The 19,595-nt window shown below is 39.9% G+C and overlaps 1 protein-coding gene across 5 annotated transcripts; it reads left to right on the forward strand.

The window, feature by feature from the left end:
• The first annotated feature begins 290 nt into the window (after positions 1–290).
• Pkc53E (Protein C kinase 53E) lies at positions 291–18,942 on the forward strand. Of its 5 annotated transcripts, none has more exons than XM_017252892.3 (14): positions 291–435; positions 1,959–2,449; positions 5,778–5,809; positions 5,887–5,966; positions 10,727–10,838; positions 15,207–15,335; positions 16,018–16,174; positions 16,231–16,579; positions 16,640–16,813; positions 16,870–16,961; positions 17,760–17,961; positions 18,022–18,210; positions 18,268–18,408; positions 18,469–18,942. In XM_017252892.3, exons 2-14 carry the CDS (start codon positions 2,244–2,246, stop codon positions 18,619–18,621), a joined length of 2,016 nt encoding a protein of 671 aa, XP_017108381.1. In that variant the 5' UTR covers positions 291–435; positions 1,959–2,243; the 3' UTR covers positions 18,622–18,942. The 5 variants fall into 5 exon arrangements, with proteins under 5 accessions (XP_017108381.1, XP_017108376.1, XP_043067045.1 ...); XM_017252887.3 differs by lacking the exon at positions 10,727–10,838 and adding an exon at positions 6,878–6,992 and having other exon boundaries at positions 292–435; XM_043211110.2 differs by lacking the exons at positions 291–435; positions 1,959–2,449; positions 5,778–5,809; positions 5,887–5,966; positions 10,727–10,838 and adding exons at positions 13,041–13,175; positions 13,244–13,575; positions 13,623–14,961.
• Positions 18,943–19,595: the final 653 nt, after the last annotated feature.

The following is a 19,595-nucleotide window of genomic DNA, read 5'->3' on the forward strand; positions in this document are numbered from 1 at the left end:
GTTTCGTTCAGTGGAATCAATTAGCGTCTAAATGCGCTGACGATCCGGCGATCGGATCAGATCGGATCGGATTCGAAACCGCCAACAGCGTCATCGACTTCGAAGGCGGGCTCCAGGGCCTCTGGCGTTTGCTTACTTATGTTAATCAGCTGTGGCTGGGATGCAAATTAGTCCGTCCGACCCCCAAGCGTCCGAATGCGCCTAACAGTGCGAGAGGCCTCCGGCTCTGTTAGTTAACAGAGCGCACAAAAGCTCGCTACGAAAAGATATCGCTTCAGAAACAGGCACTTGGCGGTTCAGAACGCGTTTGTGACTCGAGCGGAGCGCACGTGCCGGGGAAAATACCAATAGACCAAGTCCGTTGAGAACGAAAAAGGCTAAATCACAAGCCTGGGGAATATTTCCCCTACTTTTCCACCAACAACAACGACAAGTGTGAGTGCGAGTGTGTGTGCGGGCAAAAAGAAATCTTGTGTAACCCCAAGGGGAAAGGAATTGAGAGAACTGAAGGAAAATTCACCACACTTAGCCACGGACTTGGATTTTTCACTGCCAGGAATATGGTTGGCCTGGCTTGCTCATAATAATTCGGTTGGCCCGCCGAGGCAGTTGCCGTTTTTGTTTTTGTACTACTTAGCGCGTGTCTTGAGTGCGTGTGGTGTATGGTATGTGGCATCTATAAGTGTGGCATCTGCAAGAGTGGCATCGTTCGAAAAGTAAACAAGCAACGATTTAAAGAGCCAAAGCCAAGTAGCTGTGCCGTCGCATTCACATGTGCTTGAAACCATAAATCTGTAGTACTCTATACTAGGTGAATTCTAATAACACCCACCGAGTCATAACAGTAACAAAAAAGCGGTCATAACCATACAAGCCATTAAGCATAAAAAATAAACGACACAAAAAAGAGTGTGGGGAACGTGACGGGCACAAAAAATAAATAAAGTGAGCAAAAGTGCTTCGGAAATGATAGTAACTGTTGCTTGTCGCTCACGAATACAATCGCATTTTCAGTAAAAGTAACAGAGCCACAACTGTGTGTCCTTTGTGGGTTTTTATTCCGTAGCTCTGTGTGTGCCACTGCTCCTATGTATTGTGACTTCAATCGCAGTGAAAGTTGTAGGCTCTAACAGGCTCATGCGGGCTGGCAAACAAATTCATTTTACTACAAAAGACTTTTGCAGGCTTACAGTGCGTATACGTAATATTTTCAAACTATATCACGTATACGCAGTGGTGGCTTTAATTATTTTTATGCTTATGCCTTGTTTATTCTAGGGTAAACACAATTCGTTTCACTGCTTTTAGCCACCTGCTCAGGTGAGAGCACTGGCCAGCAAGAACGTGTCAGTTGGCGAAACACACACAAAAATTGGCATTGCAAAAATTTCAATAAAGCAGAAAAAAACACAAAAAAATACAACAAAAAAATTGAAATAAAAGTTATTTCGTTTGCATGTCGCTTTTTTATTGGCACGCTTGGTCTTCCTCCCACAACCCCCCTCCACTCAACAATGTGGGAAAAATTATAATATTTATTTATTATTTAGCTGCCGTTCAGCAGGCCCTCTGGCAGCCCTTTTAGCCCTGTTAGCCCCCCTCAGCCAAAAATTCTCATTCTTTTGTATAATTAACTGTCGGCGAATTAAAATTAATGCTAATTATGAGCTTGTTTGTCCGTCGCCGTCGCTGACATTTGCTTGATTTTTGTTTAATTGCTGCGCATGTTTTAAGAAATAAGAATGAAAAATCAATTTGAAATCGATGCGAAACGCGAGTGAAAAATAATTAAATAAATGCCACATACCCGTCAAATGGAAATGTGAAAGAATTCAGTTCTTATAATGAGCGTGCGATTAATAAAATTATGCAAATCGGTTTTGACCAAATTAAAGCGAGATTCTAAAGTCCAGTTTTTGAATTTTTTATTACTTTCCTGCAATCGTTATTAACGTTAGAGGTTGGGCATTTAAGGCCTAATAAAAACCAACAACACAACAATAACAAGAGCTGAAAATCAATAAACACAAAGCCAGAAAGAAATACGTAACAAGCAACAAAGTGTGCGCGTCCAGCAACAACAATCCAATGTGGAAACAACAAGTGAGCAAGTTAAAGAACCTTTCTGATTTGTAAAAGCTGCAAAATACTCAAAAAATCAACAAAAAAAACATATACAAGCTAAAGAAGAAGCTATATAGCTTAAAAAATAAATAATAAAAAAAAAAGAGAAATAGCAAAAAATGTCGGAGGGCAGTGATAACAACGGGGATCCCCACCAGCAGGCGGGGGCAGTCGGAGACGAGGCGGTGGGCGAGAATAAAATGAAATCCCGCCTCCGTAAAGGAGCCCTCAAGAAGAAGAACGTCTTTAATGTCAAGGATCACTGCTTCATAGCCCGATTCTTCAAGCAGCCCACATTCTGCTCCCACTGCAAGGACTTTATATGGTGAGTTTCATAAATATATGTTCCAAAGCTCCTCAAAATTGTGCCTACTACCTTTTGCATATAACTATGCATGTGTATAGTTCACCACATATAGTTCACTCCTGCCGCCACAGCCAGTGGCACTTGTGGGTCTACACAGGCGGCCACATAACATCACTGGCCAGAATCGATAAACGTCTATTGACAAGGCGAGAGAAGCGAGCAACAAAGGCAGAACAAATAACAGAAATAGAGCAACAAGAATATGTTACCCACTACTAGGTTAGCTAAAAAATCACAAACTTTAAGACAAAATTTAAATAGTTTCTTGGTTGGAAAAACCATAAAAGCCACAATAGCTTCAATTACAGTTTGTTCAGGTAACCAGAAACAGGACACAGTCTCTGAAATATTTAATTTAAGGAAAAACCAGCCAAATCTGTCTTAATCCATTGTTGCTCCCCAAACAAAAAACAAACAGAACAGGAGGGCCAACGAAAAAAATAGACTGAAGTGAAGTCGGGTAACCTGTTTACTTTTGGTAGTCCTGACAGCACAGTCCCAGTAGTCACTTCCTGGCCTTAGAGCCTTGCTTCCCCGTGGATTATAAATCAATTTCATGCGCATTAAGTTCACCTTTCCCCCCAAAAAAAAGCAAGAAAAACATAAATTCTATAACAGGATTTCAATTTTTACAGCGGTTATCAGTCGGGATATGCCTGGATGTAGGTATTTCAGAGAATATATGTATATTTCTAATCTGTATGGTTTTGGAGTAGAGCTAGAAAATACAATATTTATAATATCAACTGTAGCTTATCGAATGTATGTTTGTGCTAGAAAATCATAAGCCAGGGTGTTCATGAACAAATTCAATTCCACAACACACACATCCTTGGCAGCATAAAATGAAATCTTATTGAATTTCCATTACCAAGTCAGAGAGAAGTGGAGTGTGGGCCTGGGCCAAACACAAATTAATTAATTCAGCACTTTATATTCATAGTCAGAGATGCCCTCTAACCACAGACACTTTGACGAGCAATTCCAGTGATATTAATTCATATTTAATAAACAAACACGAGGCTGCGAGGCTCACTGCCACCGCAAAGTGCCACAAAGCCAAGGCATTCTGTTGCGTTGACAATTTAAAGCCAGCGACTAATGAATGATATGGAAAGTCGCTCGGTATTTGAGAATCTGGGCATCTGGGACATAAATCCAAGTCAATTTATTAGGCTTGTCTCATTTTGTTCCGGGGCGGTGACTTTCGTCATCGCGGCTTGTTGCTTCCACTTCGGCTTCGGTTTCGGTTTCGGCTCTTTGGCTAATTGTCGGGGAAAAAAACATTTTAGCAATAATTAAATTAATTGCTGTTTAAAATGCGCCACCAGCCGACATCATCGATCTATGCCCATAGAAGGCGGAAGCCGAATTTTTCGTTTTTGGGGAACCGAACCCACCAAACCCCACCACCAAAAACCGAAAGCCGAAAACGACCCTCCAAAAAATAGCAGTCGCTTAAATGGGGAGGCCAACAAAAAACAACAGTGGCCTGGTACTTGCCTCGCTACTCTCTACTCTGCCACTGCATCATTATTACACGTAATTAACGCGCTTTGACAGCAATACCTGCCCCCCACTGGCCACGCCCTCTTCGGAAGAACGCCTGTTTTCGGATGGGGGGCGCCTGCAACTAATTAACAACTTCAGCCACTGTTACAGTTCGGGTTGACTTTTAATTAATAGTGTGGGGGCCTTTGGGGGCACGACGACGCACACGGACCGGGCGCGTTGCAAAAAGGCGTTGCAAGCACGTAGTCGATCCACTGGCGGTGGTGCTCAAATTGGGTGGTTTCGGCTCCAGATCTGGGTGTTGGTGGTAGTGGGTTTTGGGGTGGCCAAGTGTCGCCCGCCTTCGTTTGCCAGGCAGCAGGTGGAACATTTGCCATGTTTGTGGCACGTCATAATAAATATCAAATAATTTTATTAAAATTATTAGGGCATTAAAATCAAGCCAAGTAAGACCTTTAACTTTCAGGCTTTTCAACCTTTCCCTTTTCACTTTTTGGCATTTGGTTTGATTAATTAACTCAAAATGCAAACATTCTTAACCCCACCCATCTCCTTGTCGGGTAATAGTTTTTTTTATTCGGTATTCTGGTGGAAAATATGCGCTTAATTAAAAATTGAAAAGCATAAAAAAGGTGCAGTGAAAAAATATTGTTTTTGCGAAGCGAGAGCCGGGTGGAAAATGGAATCATAGTATAACTGCAGGCGCGGGAAAATTGCTTTTTCACTTCATTTGATGCGCAAACAAAAACGGGGCGAAAAAAAAGCAGACCAAACGACCGACAGACAGCCAGAAAACAGCAAAAAGCCACGAACAGACAACCTGGCCAAAACAAAAGAATTAAAATTAAATGAAAAATACGGGCTGAAAGCCAGCGACTGGGGAAGCAAAATAAAATTATGAAACAAGCCACACAAATCGCTCCATTTTGTGTGAATTGTCCTGTCCAATGGCCGACAGCCTAATCGGATCAACTATCCTTTGGGCTTAACGGAGCAAAGTTTAAACGGGTCTCCATTGGCCTCCATTCATGCTGAAACTTATTCAACTGGCAGTTGGCAAAAGTTGCCTCAAAACTTGCTCCTTCTTTAATAAACAAAACTAAAAAAAAATATATATATGTATAAAGTATAAAAACGTATGCATGCATTTTCCGGCTGTGCATGTGAATAATTTGCCTTGCCCCAAATTGCAAGCTTGGCCAAAAGGGCTGGGAGCTGGCAAAGCGGTTTGTGGTCAAGTCATTTATGGTCGAGGGTAGGCCACTAAGGCCGGATAATGGTGAGAACAAGTCACGTAGGTTCTAGTATTTAAGACCTAGAACAGGATCCGACAATTAAGCATTGCTCCGGAATGAGGCCTTTAAAACTTTTCTTTTTATTATAAAAATAATTTAAGCTACTTCCCTTAGAGTGGAAAATCGAAAATATTATACCCTTTGTAGATATTATCGCTCAATTTCCCTTTGTGTAGTTATCATAAATTATTAATTGAAATAATTAAAAAGCCCCCATCATTCGCCTGAAAATAAATAGCCACAAAGCCTAATTGTGGCATTTCATTTTTGAAAACAACATTTAAATAGTCCTTTTGTGGGCGGCACTCCCATATTGATTAAATTGAAAAGACCCCAGGGCTTCGGTCCTCCCATTTGAGCCATATTGATTAATATCGAATTAAATATTTATGCTAATTGGCGTAATGTCAGAAATGCCACGGAAAAACGAACGAATGCAAATTGACTCTCTCTCTCTGCTTAATTTTCATGTTTTCCAGGGGCTTCGGAAAGCAAGGATTTCAGTGCCAAGGTAAGGGCGACCTCTCCAAGGAATAAAGAATTGAAATATAATACTTTTCTTCTGCGATTTTCCCCTACAACATTCAGTTTGCTCCTATGTGGTGCACAAGCGTTGTCACGAATATGTCACCTTCATCTGCCCTGGAAAGGATAAAGGCATCGATTCGGTAAGTGGGCACAAGCACATATGCTAAATAGGATATATATTATATATACCGTTATAGTTGTGCATAAGTGAATTGACATTTCCGTAATATGCATTTCCATTTGCGAGCGGTGTAGGAGTGGCAGGATGTAGGGGCAGGTCTTATTTGCATTGCTTTTAGTCTTTGTGGGCTCTGTCAAATTAAACTGTCATTTGGATTTTCGGCTATGCCCGCCCGTCCGTCCGTCCGCTCCAGCAGTGTCCTTAGTGTCCCAGCTGTCATGTCCTGGTCTCCCTCGTTTCCCGACTCAGCTGTCAACTTTGCTTTGCCAGTCTAAGGCAGACGACTCGTTCTAAAAATGCGAATGCGAATTTCCCTCTGCCGGCTGTAGTCGGTAGCCCGTAGCCGAGTAGCCTGGTGGGTTATGGAAAATGTCATTTGGATTTTTCCGCATACACATTGTGTATTTATTCATGCAACCCACTAAGGCCGTCTGTCCGAGAGAAAATATGCTCCTAGCCTGGGCTAAAAATATGAGGTCTCAGATGGATTTTTATGTCCCGAGCATAAGGAATTCTCAGCAGATTTTTCAAGCTACTCCCTCGCTCATGGAAAATGCACAGCAAGAAGAAAGGACTTTTCAAATTAACTTGAGTAGCGATAGTAATACTAACTTTAAGTAGATTTTGTCATTTGTTATGTTCACAGTCCGGATAAGGAGAGAAGTTGTTATTTTGTCATTGTGCTCTGTTGATTTACCATGAAAAAAAAAAACTTTATATTCTTTTCCATGTGTGCATCCACCAAAATCAAAACCAAAAACTCAATTCGCTGTCCAACTCACGCTGTCACGAAAACCACGCACCAAAAACCACAACAAAACTATATTGAAAATGTTATTGAAAAAAAAATAAATTCAAAAATAAATAAAGGATTCACCAAAAACTCAACACAATTTCGAGCCATTCACATATGCAGGACCCACGTTCTGCGATCATTGTGGTTCCCTGCTATATGGCATTTACCACCAGGGTCTCAAATGCTCAGGTAACCCCAAAACCCCTAAAAAAACCTCCAAAGTTGTGCTCTTTAACCCTTAAGTGTTACCCCCAGACCTCAACCCGCTACCTTCTATCTTTCTATCTCTAATCACAAAACTTTTTTCGCGTCTCTCTTTCACTTAACTTTTAATCCTTTTCCGAATACCCTGTCTGACAGTGTAAATAATGATGATAATGTGTGTGCGAGTGGCTGTGTGTTTTTGTGGGAATTAAATTTTAAACTCAATTTGACCAGGTCAACAACAATAACAACATGAACGGGAAAAACTTTCTTTTACAGGCCAAAAAGTTAATTATTTAAATTGTTTTTTACCTACAAATAAATACATATACTTACATATATATGTGTGTGTATATATGCAGGGCGCACCTTTGTAAATATGTCGATAAACCCTTTCTACTTTCAACTTTCTCCTTTCCCTCCACAAAATAAAAAGGTTTTCTTTTTTTGTTTTCGGTTTCCTGTACAATGCCTGCTTGCTTTTCACTTTTCCGTAACCGAACCGCACTGAAAGTTTTCTCTGTGTGTGGCACGTGTTTCCACCGACCAAGCCCTACCAAGCCCCCACACCGACTCCCCATTGCCACCCCTCCCCCCTCTCTGAAAAAACACTTTCCTCTACTTTCCCTCGTCCTTTTGCAACCAATTCATTTGCATAATTATGCACATGCCAGGGATACGTCGAGGAGTCCGCACAGAAAATTGGGTGGAAGGCCAACTTAGTTGCCAAACAATGCTTGTCATTTGTATAGAAATTTCTGTGCGACTCGCCGCTACTGATATAAATATAATTTTAATGTATTTTTTGGCTACCCACGTACAAATTGTGAATGTACTGCAGATAAAAAGTTTCGAGGTTGTGCCCCAGGACACTTGCAATTTTGGGAAAACATTGTCATTCTCGTTAAGCTGCCTAGGATCCTTTTTACATTCGAGAGCACCTGCTTACCAGGCACTTGCTTGTTCTATAGAATTATAAAGAAAATACCTTATAGTTTAAATGCTACCCTTTTCCTACCATCATTTGTAAATAGTTTTCAGGAATTTGGTTTAGGCCATGTTATAGCCACATTATAGCCATGGCAACTGTCTTAATTAGAGCAAGCCAAGTGTAAATACCAAAAAGCAAGGCAAATATTCTGCGAATTTGAGACTCAAATGTCACATCCGTCTGTCCCATCAAGTGTGATACTCTGTCCATGGAAACCTTGAATTAAATTTGCCTACAATTTCCATCTCCACCTCACCACCCCTCTTATCAATTACGCACACATACTAGCTCTTATCATGTGGGTGGGTGGGTGTGGTTGGTGTGTGTATGGTGGGAGGAATACAACGTGGCCCAATAAGCTTGACTGTTTCCATTGTCTGGGAGAGACATTCTGGGCGACAACATCTTTGGCACTTTATTGCTTTTGCTTCAAATCGGATCAAATTTATTTTGAAGGCAATAGGCAAATCAATTTTGGCTCAGATTCACACCTGTTTTTGGCCAACATACAAAAAAGCTAAGAGCAAATCGATTGCAAATATTTTATTGCCTTCTTGGCAGCCAAGATTGAAATCGGAATGCAGTTGGTCTCATGGAAGTCTATCAGAACCATCCGATAGGAAGAGAGATACTGGCCCTGACCACATTCAGGAGGGAATCCACCCGGCAAACGACTCTTATCTGGGTTGTCGGAATAAATGACATGGCAATTTATATTTGCCAACGCCTGACGACCCATACCCCCAATTTGTTATCGGGCATCAGTTGTTAATATGCTGGCAGTTATAGTACATACATATATAGGTATGTATATATGACGGCGTTTTATATACCAAAAATTACATTCAATGGAGTAATGGAAGCTGCCGCCATCCATCCAGCTAGATGATACCACGATATGGAAAAGTGGTTTGAGGCAGAGAGCTGTGGCAGGGGCAGTGGCAGGAGCAGGGGGCACAAATTTGTTAGGTGACAGCCAGCAACGCAAGGAATTCTGTGATAAATTTCGCCTGGAAATATTTTTTCAAATTTTTTTGCGCTGGCACGTGGCAAATAAGTAGGCGTCAAATGGGGGCGTGTTAGCCAAATGAAATTTTATCTACATGCGTGTGCGGGTGTGAGAGTGTTGTGCGGAAAAAGATTTATTGGTGAAAGTGTCTGATGGGGGGGGCCCGTTTGTTTACGAGCTCTTCATGTGGCCTGATACAGTGATGATAACAATAAAATGAATAACATATATATTTTTCTGGAGACGTGCAACTTGCAACCTTCGTAAGTTTCGCTAACACCTGTGGCTATCCAGGGTCCCACGACCCTCAAAAATCGTGCCCCACTGAAGGGCATACACATACGAAAGTTTACCTTCAATTTGATTGCATTTTATCCAAACAAATCCGCCCACTTGCCACCCACAGCCAAGCCAGCCCGCTGGAGGCCTTGAGCATGCCCCCCAAAGTATGCAACAATTTTTTTTTCTACGTTCCGCCGATGCCAAGGTCAGGCGCGCGTGTGTATGCGATTGCGAGTCTGTTTGCTTTCTGTTGGTGTTTGTCTTTTGGCAGCAAAGGATATTAATGGCTGAGCAGCTGTTGAACCTTGGCAGAGACAAACAACAAATTGCCAGTACCCCCACCGAAAAAAGGCGAGAGAAAGGAATGTAAGTCTGTGTGTGTGTGAACTACTCGGCGGATGCTCATGCATGCGCATAATGCTATCAAATGTCCTTGCTTACAGCAACCAAAAACCCACCCACCAGCAACTCACTAGCACCACCGCAAACTAACACAACAATCGAAAACTTGGGCTGTGAGCCTGAAATGTTGCTGATGAGTTCGGGGCCTGCCATATGTCTGTGACAGTGCCACCGGAAAGTAAGTGCCACACCACCCCATCCTACCCACCCACTCATACACAGGCCCACAAAAAAAAACCAAAACTTTAAAAGTTGTCCGTCAATGTCACGTGTGTGTCGAAAAGATACTCTTGATTTTTTGTTGCCTTGCTTTGTTTCAAGGCGCGCTCGTGTGTGTACGAGTTCCTTGAAAAGGATTAGGTGGCAATTGTCTCTTCAACCTTCGTAAAAGGATATTTATGTTATCCTGCCAGCAACCTTCCATCCCATAAAAAACTCTCAGCGTCCCCCTCTGTATATTTGATTTAGCTGCTTGTGACATGTGACGGCCAACTTGCAACTCAATTAACGTCGCGTTTATTTCATTAGCACGAATCCCGAGCAGCGGCGGAAAACATTTGCACTTTGCATTTTCCCCATGGAACTTTTCGCAACTCTCAGAGGGGATTTTAGTCCGAGACTAAAGTTTTCCAGAGCTCTTTAATTAGCTTATGAGACTGACTGATCTTGGATGTTGTAGCGAAACTCATTTTAATGCATTTTAAAGAGAATCAAAGCCTTCCCACATTCTTCTTAAGTTGCAATACTTTCCCCAATCTGAATAATACATTCTTCACAATTTATATACTTTTCTTTAATACGATTATTAGTTAAATTACTTAAACACACTTTTTTGTATAAACCAGCTTACTGTGGCCATTATATGTGATACTACCTTATCTCATGATTAATGTGTTTATATTATTGATTTTGCACCTATTTGTGTAGATAATAGAAACTATTTATTAGCAACCCGTTAATTCCTCTATACATACCTATGCCCTGCGTTAATTTTCCATTAGTTTTCTCTTCCAAATCAAACTCGAAATCGGCCAGGCCCATCAAATGCCCCACAAATGGCAGAATGTGGCCTTCCTATCGCCGATGTTCTGCGATCATTGTGGGTCTCTGTTGCACGGCATCACGCACAAGGGTCTCAAGTGTCGAGGTAATTTCCAACAGTTCTTCCTCTCTCTTTCTCGGACCCATAGCCCGTCTCTTTCGTTTGTGTTTTGGTTGTACATACATACTTGTTTTTGGCGAAAATTTTGCCTGTCATTTGCATTTTTGGCGGCGTTGCCGCAGAGTTTTTAGAATTGTTGCAATTTACAATTAGCAGTGCTTTGTTCCAGCTTAAGTGTGCACTTGTCTTTGTGTGTGTGAGGGTGTGTACCTGTGTCCGTGTGTGTATGAGTGTTTCGCACACTTGAGCAAGTTGTTTGTTGTAGCTTTTCCGCTTTCCTACCCTTTCAGTTTGCTTTTCAGGCCATCACCTGCCTGCACTTAAGGCCTGCATTTGCTTTTCTTTTTAATTTTTGTGTTGACATCCTTAAGAACTTGTTAATTTTCACTTTATTTGTTTGTTTGCCTCAATTCGCACATGCATGCTAGTTGGCCAAAGCCACTTAATAGATTGTTACTAATTTCAAATGTTTGTTTCCTGAAGCAATATCTTTATCTGGTCTATTTATCGTAGAATTTTCCAAGCCATTTGCTTGGGCTGGGGCTATCGAAATACATGTCATACCTTTTTGGCCAAATAAAAAGGACCAAACAAATAATTTAATTACGCGTCACTGCTCAAGAAGACTTCGGGCCAAGAAAATGCCAAACAAATACAAATGAAAAGGCACTTGGCCGACAGCAAAATGCAAATTTGTGGTGGGCGGTGGGGTGTGGATGGCTGTACAATAGCCAGTGCGGTTTGCCATTTCTGTTTGAGCCTTCGATTGTGTTTGTGTTTGCGTTTGTTTTGTTATTCCGCCCGATACCGTTATGCGATTGTGTTTGGCTTTGTTTGAAAGCCTGTGTTTGTCTGCGGGTTGGTTCCTGGAAACATTCTGCCAAATATTGGAATTTCATTGATGTAAGTCGAATTATTTCCCAGCATTTTTTGGGCAACAATAGAAATGGCAAACAATGCTGAAAATTATACCTTGACAATGTTTTACAGATATTTCCAGAACTAAATGATTTTTTATAGTTTAAAATTTAAATAAATTAGAACACAAAGCATATATAAACAAATCTTAAAGAAAAATCTAAACAGATATCGTGAAAAGTCGCCATGATGATAAGTCACCACCAGTTCCTCACTGCTGTTCTTGTCCTACTTTTGTTTGGGAAAAGTAGTCAAATAAGTATATTTTACATTTAAAATTTAAGGTTGTAGGTATGTGTTAAAAACATTTTCTTTTTAAGTGTGTCCTTCTCAGCCTGACTTGGAACCCCTTTGCCTTACTAAGTGCGACTTAAGCAATAGTAGGGTTCCAGGGCATTGCAAAATCTTTGTTCAAAGATTAAACAAGATTCTAAATGATAATTGCAAAGAAAGAACTAAAAGGGTCAAACCATGGGAATAAGAGATAAAGAACATGGTTCCACACTGATACCTTGCAGTCTAACATAAAAATGCATACATATGTAAGTGGTGTGCTGAGATATGGTCCGCGACTCCAGAAAGGGGTTGATAAATAGGTTTAAATACCAAAGATTTTAAATGTTCATGTATTTTTCTTGTAAGAAATATTTTATGAAATAAATCAGCTTGGGAAACGAACTCATTGGAGTAACACCCATAATTTCTTGGGCTCCTCTTGAAACGAATGGAAAGAAGACTAATGAAGAGTCACGGCAAGCTTTAGCATCAATAAAACGTTGAAGAAGTTTAAAAACCGTAACTAAATAGTTTTTCACAGTCTGAGGGTATTATAATAATTGAAAAAATTGTTTAATGCCTATTGTTGTTAAGACAAGATGTTAATTCGCCAATAGTTTGTCATTGCGGCTTTTGTTCTACTTTTGTTAGACTTTTGCCAAGGATTTCGTTTGAGACGTTCGTATATTTAATAAACTATTTAAAATGTCACCGAAAACCTTATCCCTTCGAAGGTTGTGAAGATGGACTTTGTTTGCCAAAAAATGTGAAATGCAGGCGACCTATAACGTTGGTTGAGCCCATTTGTAAGAAGAAAGACAAATGTTGCAGCCAAATTACATACAAATAATATTAAACTAAAACAATGTCCTTGAAACGACATTGTCGTTTGAAACTAATGGAATGTAGACTAATGAAGAGTCACGGCAAGCTTTAGCATCAATAAAACGTTCAAGAAGTTAAAAAACCGTAACTAAATAGTTTTTCACAGTCTGAGGGTATTATAATAAATGAAAAAATTGCTTAATGCATATTATTGTACAGACAAGATGTTAATTCGCCAAAAGTTTGTCATAGCGGCTTTTGTTCTACTATTGTTAGACTTTTGCCAAGGATTTCGTTTGAGACGTTCGTATATTTAATAAACTTATTTAAAATGTTCCCTTAACTTCACCGAAAACCTTATCCCTTCGAAGGTTGTGAAGATGGACTTTGTTTGCCAAAAAAAGTGAAATGCAGGCGACCTATAACGTTGGTTGAGCCCATTTGTAAGAAGGAAGACAAATGTTGCAGCCAAATTCCATACAAAAAATATTAAACTAAAACAATGTCCTTAAAACTATATTCTGTATGCTTAGATTACCGTTTTTGATTGAATTAAACCGCAGCTGTAGCTTATGGTAAGAGTTTTACTCATTTTATTTTTTAAAGCAACCGCAAATGTCAGAGAGACTAAATTTCATCTTTTTTCTTGCTTTTTTGTCATTAATTCTAATTGGCTCTTACGGCCAGAATGACGATGAGTTTTGTAAGTTTCATAGACTATCGGAAAACCTAATAACATATTATTTCTAGATTGTGGCCCAAATGGAGCCTGCATACCCCAGAAAACTCCCTGTAACTATGTTCGCGTTGGCACCAATTGCTCCAGACCTTTAAAATGTTGTCTTTACATTGGAGGCTTGCTGTAGTAAATTGATTTGTTAAACAAAACATTCAATAAAATGATTTAACTGTGGAGGAATTCCAGTGAATTGATTGCCAATGTCTTCAAGATATAAAAGTGCTTTTCTAAGACATCTTTTGAGTTATTATGTTTAATAAACATAAACATTTCGTAGCTATAACTATGTCTTGTTTTGGACGATGTAGAGAATTGTTCCATTTTCAAAGACAATGATGATTTTGTTAAAGGTACACTTCATCGGGGTGACTATAAGCCCTCGAAAGAAGAGTTAAAGGAATATCTTCAAAATTAGTAGATGCAGTAGATAAAATTCTTTATTTTCAACAACTATTCGAGTAAAGCTTTTCACTGATCCGCATAACTGCAAAAATATTTGTTTATTTGCCCAAAAAAAGTGTATATTCAAACGAGAAGGGAATGTAAATATATGCAGGCATTCAATGGAAAAAATGGAGGCCATATTATGAGTATACACATGTAGTATACACCAGCACCAGCCAGCCCAGCACTCATATCTGTTTGTTTTTTAGCTCGGTGTTGTTTTATTTATTTTTGTTTCTCTTTTTTTTTTACCCACGCCAAAAGGAAAACCCTTTTTCCCCATTTTGTGTACACATTTCTGCACATTCTGTGCTGACCGACATGCCACAGGGCCCTCCACAAACGTAACTTAAATATCACGTATACGCAGCGGGATCTGAGCATTACGTATACGCACAGTGCGCCTCAATGAAATTAAGACCTTCCAAAAGTAATTTTACACTTGACCAAAGCGGAATGTGGCCAAGAAAGAAACAATCGGAAAGTGTAAGAAGGAAGGAGAGAGCAACAGGGGGAGGCAGGAAGGGGCGGGAAAGCGGATATGTGAAAGGAAACTGAAGCAATCAGCGCAAACAGGATAATGCCCACTGATGCTTGATGATGATGGGCAAAGTGCTTTAATTGAAAACAAAACGTATTCCATGAAAATGAATCGCAATTCGATTTTAGCAAATAATTTCCAATTGAACGCTTGCCACTTGTCGATGTCAGACCTGCCGCTGTGCAACAGTTTGTCAATTTCCGCCGGCGAGTCCAAATCGAGGTTGAAAAAAATTAATCCCGAAAGGATGCCTCATGGCAGATGGGTAATGGGTGATGGGTGGTTGGGTTGATGGTTTATTTACTGATTGGATTGCAAGGGAGAGCAGCAGCCGCTGGACGGATTAGTCGACTGCATTTCCACAGGTAAACTTTAGTTTTTCCCGCCAGTCGAGGTAAGTACTCTATTGTGTGTGAGCGTGACTGTACCTCAAAGTGAGTCTGTGTGTGTGTGCGTGTGAGAGTCCTAATCTGTGTTCCACTTTAACATCCAAGTCATGCCTATCAAATCCCACTAACCAAGTCTCTTAAACTCCCGTTTTTTAAAACTAAAAACACAAAATTACAAATATTTAAATGAAATATTTTTGTAAAAATATTTTGTTATCCAGCATGTGACATGAACGTTCATGCCCGCTGCAAGGAAAATGTGCCCAGTCTTTGCGGATGCGATCACACGGAGCGGCGAGGACGCATTAATCTCGAGATCAATGTCAAGGAGAATCTCTTAACTGTCCAGAGTAAGTCAGGGGAATACCCGTACAAATTTAAGCCGCTTAAGCATTGTAACCAATTATGGCATTGCGGCCCAAGTTTCTTGCTTTTTTTTGTTGTTGTTGTATATTTTGTTTCCCACGAATGCCTTAGGGGGGGTGCCAGTGGGTGAAAAGTTTACAGAATATACAAAAAAAAAAAGGCAAGTGGAAAAAATTATGCCCTGGGAAGCCGCAAAGTTTCTCAAGCAACACGCTTAAAATGTTACATCTTCTCCGTCTTTGTACTTGGATTTCTCCTCATCGTTCCATCGGCATTCGTTTCGTTTCCTGTTTTTTGGTTTTATTTTATTTTGTTTTTTTTTTTGTATTTTATTCAGTAGCGAAAAGCTTTGCAAGTGAAAGTTTCAGGTCCTTTGGGCTTCTGGGAAAATTGCTTACGATTTGCATTAATTCATTCTGCGCGCTTAAGGAAATTCTCTGTATTCGTTCTCCTTCGTTAGCCGCAAATGCCACATAATGAATACTAAACTGGAATGCAGTTTCCGAACAAAGGACTATCCCCCAGGACACCGTCCTTTGTTCGTGCTTAGAAGCATATTTCACGTAATTTCCGTAGAGGCTTTTGTGCTGCAAATGTTGCACTCAGCCAGGATGGGTTTTAATTGACTGCCTGGCTGTCGACATTATTAACCACCTTGTCTTTCAGTTAAGGAGGGTCGCAATCTCATACCCATGGATCCGAATGGACTCAGCGATCCGTACGTTAAGGTGAAGCTAATTCCCGATGACAAGGATCAGTCCAAGAAGAAGACTCGCACTATTAAGGCTTGCCTGAATCCTGTTTGGAATGAGACTATAACATAGTATGTAGATATTAGAGTTCCAACAAATACATTTTAACCGAAAATGTTGTTCTTAGTGACCTAAAACCCGAGGACAAGGACCGCCGCATCCTGATCGAGGTCTGGGACTGGGATCGCACCTCTCGCAATGACTTCATGGGTGCCCTGTCCTTCGGGATCTCAGAGATCATCAAGAATCCCACCAACGGCTGGTTCAAGCTGCTCACCCAGGAGGAGGGTGAATACTATAATGTGCCCTGTGCTGATGACCAGCAGGACTTGCTGAAGCTCAAGCAGAAGCCATCTCAGAAGAAGCCTTTGGTGATGCGCAGCGATACAAACACCCACTCACAGTCCAAAAAGGACATGATCCGGGCCACGGATTTCAATTTCATCAAAGTCCTGGGCAAGGGGTCGTTTGGAAAGGCAATATACCACAGAAATCTAAAAATTTCCGGAAATCTTACCATTTTTCTTAATATTCAGGTATTACTCGCCGAACGGAAAGGCAGCGAGGAGCTGTATGCCATTAAGATACTCAAGAAGGATGTGATCATTCAGGACGACGATGTGGAATGTACCATGATCGAGAAACGTGTCCTGGCCTTGGGCGAGAAGCCACCATTTTTGGTTCAATTGCATTCCTGCTTTCAGACAATGGTAGTTATTTTACTTTTAAGTGAAATTTTTTACAGAAACTAAATTCAACTTTTCAGGATCGTTTATTCTTTGTGATGGAATATGTAAACGGGGGAGATTTGATGTTCCAAATTCAACAGTTTGGAAAATTCAAGGAGCCAGTGGCTGTGTAAGTCTCATATTTATATTTTTATTGAAATATAGCCACCAAAATCTTAGATTAATAGATTTTGATGCAGATTTATGGAGAATCGATCTACGAATCGTTTAAGGTAATCCGCTCAAGAATCGAATGATTTTTGGCAAAGATATAGCCAACGCTGTGGGCCAAAATGTGTTCACCCAGCACTTTCCACATTTTGCAGGGTGTCGTCCAGAAAATTTGATAAAAAATCTAAAAAAAAATGATGTGTTTAGATTTTGATGCAGATCTCTGAAGAATCGATCTATGAATCGTTTAAGATATTCCGCTCAAGAATCGGATGATTTTTGGCCACGATATATCCAACGCTCTGGGGCAAAATGTGTTCGCCCAGCACTTTCCACATTTGGCAGGGGGTCGTCCAGAAATTTTGACAAAAAATTTAAAAAAAATCATGTGCTTAGATTTTGAAGCAGATTTATGGAGAATCGATCTAAAAATCGTTTAAGGTGTTCCGATAAAGAATCGGATGATTTTTGGCTAAGATATAGCCAACGCTGTGGGCCAAAATGTGCTCCCCCAGCACTTTCCACATTTGGCAGGGGGTCGTGCAGAAAATTTGACGAAAAACATAAAAAAAAATCGTGTGCTTAGATTTTGATGCAGAATTATGGAGAATCGATCTACATTTAAGGTATTCCGCTCAAGAATCGGATGATTTTTGGCAAATATATAGCTTTCGACTGGGGCCAAACTTTTTAAAATTTAGTGCTTAAATTTAGTTTATGGAGATTTACGTACTTTTCCCATTTTTCTATCTTTTAGATTCTATGCCGCCGAAATTGCAGCTGGACTTTTCTTCTTACACACCAAGGGCATACTGTATCGGGATCTGAAGCTGGATAATGTCCTTTTGGATGCCGATGGCCACGTCAAGATAGCTGACTTTGGCATGTGCAAGGAAAATATTGTAGGTGACAAGACAACAAAGACCTTCTGCGGAACTCCAGATTACATAGCTCCTGAGGTAGGATATTATTATTATACTTTAAAGTCAAAATATTAGAGGGTGTCCTATTTTTTCCAGATTATTTTATATCAACCTTATGGTAAATCGGTGGATTGGTGGGCCTACGGCGTTTTGCTTTACGAAATGCTAGTGGGTCAGCCTCCATTCGATGGCGAGGATGAAGAGGAGCTCTTTGCAGCCATCACCGATCACAATGTTTCCTATCCGAAGAGCCTAAGCAAGGAGGCCAAAGAGGCCTGCAAGGGCGTAGGTTTTTTAAGCTGAAAAACTTAAACTATTTAATTAATAATTCCCTTTTTTTAGTTCCTAACTAAACAGCCCAATAAGCGTTTGGGTTGTGGATCCTCTGGCGAAGAAGATGTGCGCTTGCATCCTTTCTTCAGGCGCATAGATTGGGAGAAAATAGAAAATCGCGAAGTACAGCCACCTTTTAAGCCGAAAATCGTAAGTATAGAAAGATAACTCTCTGTATAGTATTTAAATTTAAACAAAAATATCTTCCAGAAACACCGCAAGGATGTGTCCAACTTTGACAAGCAGTTCACATCAGAGAAAACAGACTTGACGCCCACAGACAAGGTGTTCATGATGAACCTAGATCAGTCGGAATTCGTTGGCTTCTCCTACATGAATCCGGAATATGTGTTTAGCCCATAAATCCCCTTCCTGATTCCCAGATCAAACCAAATTTCCATGCTGCGAGTTGTGTCCCTTAAGTCTCTTTTGATATCAATTACTAACTACTTTGGTAATGCAAAAAAGACATCTTGTTGTGTATACAATTAATCTTTGTTAAGTTTCTTCGTTTAAATGTATCTATATATTTATTGAATTGTTAAGTTTTGAGTTAATTGTAAGAGATAGTTACTGTGAAACAGAGCTTTAGTTATGAAATATTCGAATACTGTTCAAGATCAAGTCTCATCGTAAAGCCAAACAAAATGGAAAGCAATAAAAAGTATCATTTTCAACCACAAACCTTATAGCATTAACCCAATGATGTCCTTTCACTCTGCGTAGAACTTCTATCGATTCTGTCCAATTTCAAGCTGTTTCCAAAAAGCTATAAACATATTTCCGAAAGAATTTTAGCATTTAAATACCTTCTATTTGAGAGTTAACTTTTTAGCAAATATCTGAGTGTTTTTGTAGCAAATCAATTAATTTAAATAGTTAATGCGATGGAATAATACGATCGTAGTGGATTTTGAAGTTTTGGTCCAGGTTCAAACGTCATTGGATTGTAGTGCTCGCCCCGGCATTATAATCAAATCGAAAACGCGTTTAGGTGAGTTTGCCAAAAATAAAGAAACGGAGGAAATTAATCTTTGTTAATCATATTCAATACTTAAGCGTAAATATCATAGATGAGGTACTTTTAAATTCCATTAATTTATAAATGTGTGCGTAGGCTAATTTGAAATTTTTTGATTTAATAAAGAGAAGTGAAAAGGAGGAAGGAATATTGCAAACACACTTATATATAGCACGTCTATATATGAAGCTGGCATAGAGTCTCAATGTACCATAACTAACAAATTGCATAGCAATAAGTTAAGCTTAGAAAATACTTAATACTAAATCTGTAAAAGTAATAACTAAAAATTTATTTGCTCCTAACCGAGAATTCT

This window comes from Drosophila bipectinata, chromosome 2R (assembly GCF_030179905.1).
Source record: "Drosophila bipectinata strain 14024-0381.07 chromosome 2R, DbipHiC1v2, whole genome shotgun sequence".
NCBI classification, from domain to species: domain Eukaryota; kingdom Metazoa; phylum Arthropoda; class Insecta; order Diptera; family Drosophilidae; genus Drosophila; species Drosophila bipectinata.